General features: G+C 41.0%; 2 protein-coding genes across 3 annotated transcripts in view; one reads left to right on the top strand and one right to left on the bottom strand.

The window, feature by feature from the left end:
* Window positions 1–721, bottom strand: part of eny2 (ENY2 transcription and export complex 2 subunit) — a 2,885-nt gene extending 2,164 nt beyond the window's left edge. Inside the window, exons 1-2 of the mRNA XM_014024804.1 lie at window positions 536–721; window positions 397–467 (exon numbers count right to left, since the gene is read on the bottom strand). Of these exons, the coding sequence (XP_013880258.1) occupies window positions 397–467; window positions 536–603 (139 nt within the window). The 5' untranslated portion in view covers window positions 604–721. The remainder of the gene's footprint in view (window positions 1–396; window positions 468–535) is intronic.
* A 243-nt stretch (window positions 722–964) lies between these two features.
* The window catches only part of LOC106529386 (nudC domain-containing protein 1), a gene marked incomplete in the record, with an annotated part of 15,365 nt that continues 11,278 nt past the window's right edge, over window positions 965–5,051 (top strand). For both annotated transcript variants that reach the window (XM_014024800.1, XM_014024799.1), the window contains 4 exon segments: window positions 965–1,168; window positions 1,882–2,036; window positions 3,241–3,429; window positions 4,625–4,808. In XM_014024800.1, the coding sequence (XP_013880254.1) occupies window positions 1,054–1,168; window positions 1,882–2,036; window positions 3,241–3,429; window positions 4,625–4,808 (643 nt within the window).

Here is a 5,051-nt window from a genome sequence, read left to right as displayed (position 1 = left end):
AAGAAGGAGAGAAGGAAGGAAGGAAAGGAAAGAAGGAAGGAAAGAAGGAGAGAAGGAAGGAAGGAAAGGAGGGAAGGAAAGAAGGAAGGAAAGAAGGAAGGAAGGAAAGGAGGGAAGGAAAGAAGGAAGGAAAGAAGGAAGGAAGGAAAGGAGGGAAGGAAAGAAGGAAGGAAGGAAGGAACGTTCGTTCGTGTTTATTTTCCCGCCCTCTCAGGGAAAATGTTTATTATTATTTGTTGTTGTTTATTTATTTAGGCCCTAAATGTTTGCCCCCCCCCCTCCTGTCTGTTTGATGATCTACCAGTAAAATCAGAAGCTAGCTTCAGCCCATCATGCAGTTATTGATTGATTGATTGATGGATTGATGTTTCGTGGACCTGTCAGGAGAACCAGTACCTTTGCAGTGGGCCTTCAGCTGGTCCTTCCAGCCACACTCCACCAGTTTGGCTCTGAGCAGCTCCTTCAACCTGTGGACCAGAAACCAGGATGAGTTCTTGTTCCTCAGACGGACCTGAGCCCGGCAGAGGACACCCACCTCTCCCGCTCCCCCATCTCGATCAGCTTCTGGTTGATGGCGGCTCTCAGCTGGTAGTCTTTACTCATGGTCTGTTCGGAACCGAACCGGGACGGGCTGGGGTTAAAGACAGGGTGAAGGAAGTCCAAACAGATGGGTTCAGGGAGCTAATAATCTTACCCCACCTTTGTTTGGAGGGATCAGCGGAGTAACATCTAATCTGTACCGTCTCAAAACATAATGGTTCCGCCCAGGAACGATTTACAAGAAATAACTTCCGGTTTTCTAAAACAAAACTATTTCTATATTTTACTAATGTAATAAACATACCAATAAATCTGCTTTTATTTAAAAACATATTAAAATAAACCTGTTAAAAGAGATAAACACCACCTCCCATGATGCTCCGCGCGGTCCGCAGTGAAATGTGTCCGGGTGGGATTTAAACAGGAAACGTGTTTTCCCGCTGCGTCTCCCTGTTGTTGTCTGCAGCTGCAGCTCTGATGAACTCCTGAATAAAATAATTAAAGTTTAAAGTCATGGCTGCTTCGAACTACTCCTTAAAGGTCAACAGAGACCTTCTGGACCCGAACTTTGAGAGCTACAGGTTGTCTCTGGACCCCATCCCGACCTACAGCGTTGAGCTGGATGCTGGTGAGACCGAGCTAACTGCTAACTGGACTGGTTCTGCTAACTGGACTGGTTCTGCTAACTGGACTGGTTCTGCTCTCTGAAAACTCTTTATGAATGAAAAACAGTCATTCAACGGTTTTTACGTGTTTAATGAATAAATTTAGTTTAATGAGTCATTTGTGTTCAGTTCAGACTGGACCAGTTTGGGTCTTATAGCTTTATAGACCCTGACAGAACTTTAAATCTGGACCTGGTCTGGGTCTGGTCTGGGTCTGGTCTGGACCTGCTGGTTGTTACTGGTAATAATAATGTAGACTCTTTACTTTTAGAGGCATCACCAGTTAATTTGAAGCTCTGTGCTGTTTTCATTTGTTTGTATAAAGTTTTATTTTGTTTATTTTTTATTTTATTTTAATTTTATTTTTTTATTGACGGGTCCAACAAACAAAATACAACATAACAATAAAAACAAACAACAACACAAATCTCAACACTTACAACATAATAAAATAAAAGAAACAAATTACAATAAAAAAACCATCGTAAATTTCATAAAAAACATTAACGTAAACCTCTACAACATGAATCAATTGACAACCTCTCTCATAACAACATAATATACATTTATTCATCAAAACCACGACCTGACAACCAATTAAACAATAAACACCATCTCTTCCTTTATTTTATTTGTTTTATTATATTATTATTATTATATTTGTTTCTGTCTGCAGAGGTGGAGGAGCTGAAGCTGAAGGACTCTCAGTACACCCTGGAACACATGCGTGCTTTTGGCATGTTCAACTACCTGCACCTGGACCCGTGGTACCACGACACAGTTTTATTTGTGGACTGCAGAGGACGGGTTCTGAGCCTGACCGTGACTCTGGTGAGTTTTTATTTCTCCTTCTGGGAGCGGGCTCGTCCTGATCCACAGGAGTCTGCAGAGCGTTGGGACGACAAAGGTTTGTGTGTCAGTAACTGTCTCTATGTGTTGTTGTTGTTTCTGCTCCACTCAGCACCAGCAGGTGGCGCTGTTGGACAACATTCAGCTCTGAAAAGATTTGATGTTGTACAAAATGTAAATAAAAAATAATAATTAAATCACATGTTTAGTTTTYCTGTTGCTTCTGGAACAACGTTTTACAGATTAATTTAATGTCACCAGTTTCTTCTGTTAAATCAGAATAAGATAATATTTTATTATCATATTATTTATACGTCATCAGCTGCTTCAGTCAAACAACTCTGAGGTGGAAAATTATAAAAAAAATTAAATAGAGAAAATCAGAAAACGAAGAGAAAACATCAGTAGGGGACAAATTATTTTAATTTTCCTAAAAATGTTGCATTTTGATGTTTCAATCCACTGCCAATAAACCGTGAATTATTTTTTGTTTTATTCACATTTTACACAAAGGTTCAAGCTTGTCGGAGCTGGGCTGTGAATAATCAGATTATTGTAACTTGTTGTTCTGAGCTCAGTGCTCTGAAGATGTTCTGTTGTGTGACTCACCTCAGTAAATAAAGCTTTGTATGTTTGAATAATGACAGCAGTGATTATGTGATGATTCTGGGTTCTGATCCAGTTTGTTACTGAAAATCATCCTGACGACCTTTTTCAGCTCTTTTATGTCTGATTGTCTGTGATTATACATAATGTTTCTTTTGTGTGTAAAACTTGACTAAATTACATCTGGCTTTAAATCATGACTCAGCATTTTAATATGTGCCTGATTACACGTGATAATTAGGATGTAATTACACTGATCACATGATACATTTTTAAATTTATTTGACCTTTTATTTAAGCAGCGTCCCGCTGAGATCACAGATCTGTTTTTCAAGGGAGGCCTGAGGCCAACTTACTGAACATATAATAATAATAATAATAACTTTATTCGTATAGCACATTTCTAAACAAACGTTACAAAGCTCTTTACATTGAAAAACAGTTTAAACATCAAAGACAACATGAAACAAAATATATAAACCTTTAGTTTTATGTCACTTCCTGTGRTGCAGAGTTATAAATGTGACTTTGGTCCAGAGCAGAGGTGAGCTGACGGTTTGCTCCTGATGTCTGACTCCAGGACACGGCTCTGGGGAAACCGACAGAGGTTTACCACCTTCCTGCAGCAGAGTCCGGTCCACAGGAGGACCGCCTCTGCGCCTCGCTCAGCCTCACCTCGGCCACCTGGGCGGCGCTCTCTGACGGCGGCGGCCGACTGATCCTCCTCCGCACCGGGAAGAGAGGAGAGGGCGCTCACATGAAGTGGGACGTGAGTACAGGAGCTGCTGTGAGACGACTTCCTGTCATCCTGCACAAACACCAACGTTAAATAAATTAAACTTAAACTTAATTAAAGAAATTATAAATACGTCCAGTTTCTGTGCTGGGTCGTTTAAAGAGTGTTTAACTGAAAAAACACTGAACGTTTTTACACCCACAACACTAATGAACCTCTAAATGTTTCTAATTTTATTTCTTTCACCAAACAGAAAAGAAGCACAGCAGCTTCTTTTAACAAGTTTCAGCTTCAAAATATCTGCAGGTTGGTTTAATTTATCAGCTAAAATGTTAGAAAATCTTCAGAAATATCAGAGTTCTGGTTCCAGAGAGAGAAACTTAAAGCTATTCACAACCAGTTCAGTGTTTTAAAATCCTGTCTAACTTTTAATGATCAGTCCTGATGTTTGGTTTGGTTCGGCTGCAAACAGCTGAAGTTTCGTTAGCTCAAACCTTCACTTGACTAAAAGTCAGACCCAGATCAGAGAAACTAGTTTCAGTTGAAACACAACGTGAAGCTGAACCAGTTCACTGAAGAATAAAAATGAGCTACACTGTAGCTAAAAGCTGAGAACAACTCCAGCTAAAACTAGGGAAAGGCTAGTTAGAAGCTAAAAGCTAATGTACCAAAAGTGAGCCAACAGTATCAGAAGATTTGTTACAAGCTAAAAGTATAACAAAGCTAGTTAAAGCTAAATGTATCAAAAAGCTAATTCAAAGTTAAAATTAGTAAAAAGCTAAAAGTAAGAAAATGTTGGTGAAAGCTAAGTTAAAAGCTAGTTAAAGCTAAAGTTAAAAGTAGTTTATTTTTAGCTTTAACTAAGTAGTTAGAAGCAAAAATTTTAAAAAGGCTAAAAAGCGATGAACTAAAAGCAGCGAAGGTTAGATAAAAGTATCACAATGCTTCTTGAAGCTAGAAGTAACAAAAAGTTAGCTAAAGAATAAAAACTGGTGAAAAGCTGAAAGTATCAGAAGCTAGCTGAAGCTATTAGCAGCTGAATGTTAGCAGCAGGTGTTAAACAGATTTATGTGTCTGTATTTTTAAATAAAGTGAAGTCTGTGGATCCTTCTGAAAAGTCTCGGCTCGTATCTCCTGAACGAGCCGAAGCTTTGGACTGCAGAAACAGTTTGGTTTGAGAAGCCTGAGTGCTGACTCAGCGTTCTGACAGGAAGTCTCGTCCCCGCAGCCGTTGTTCCTGGAGGATGTCGGCGAGCCCTTCACCGTCCTCCACAGCGTCTCGCACGTCCACGCCGGAGTCCACGCCGTGGAGGTCCTGCTGCTCCGCGTCCAGAAGGACCCCCAGGAGAGCACRGGGAGCGGGTACTCCGTGACCCTGGAGTGGATCACCGTGTCCAACGCCTCAGGAGCCGGTGAGAGGACCCCAAACGGGTTTTAATCAAGCTCCAGCTGCGCTCCTCATCTCTGATCAGATCAATAACTGAGAGGAGGGGGGGCGGGGGGCGGGTTCTCATTAACGTCCTGACATTTACTGAGAACTCAGACCAGGAGCCCCCCGGAGCCGACAGACCCTTCATTTAGCCTGGAATTAAAGACACAACTCTGATTGCATCTGTGAGGGTTCATCAGGTCTGTGTGTGTGTGTGTGTGTGTGT

Source organism: Austrofundulus limnaeus, unplaced genomic scaffold (genome assembly GCF_001266775.1).
Source record: "Austrofundulus limnaeus strain Quisiro unplaced genomic scaffold, Austrofundulus_limnaeus-1.0 Scaffold440, whole genome shotgun sequence".
Lineage (NCBI taxonomy): Eukaryota > Metazoa > Chordata > Actinopteri > Cyprinodontiformes > Rivulidae > Austrofundulus > Austrofundulus limnaeus.
The sequence above is the reverse complement of the archived record's forward strand: the minus strand, read 5'-3'. Positions and strand labels throughout refer to the sequence as shown.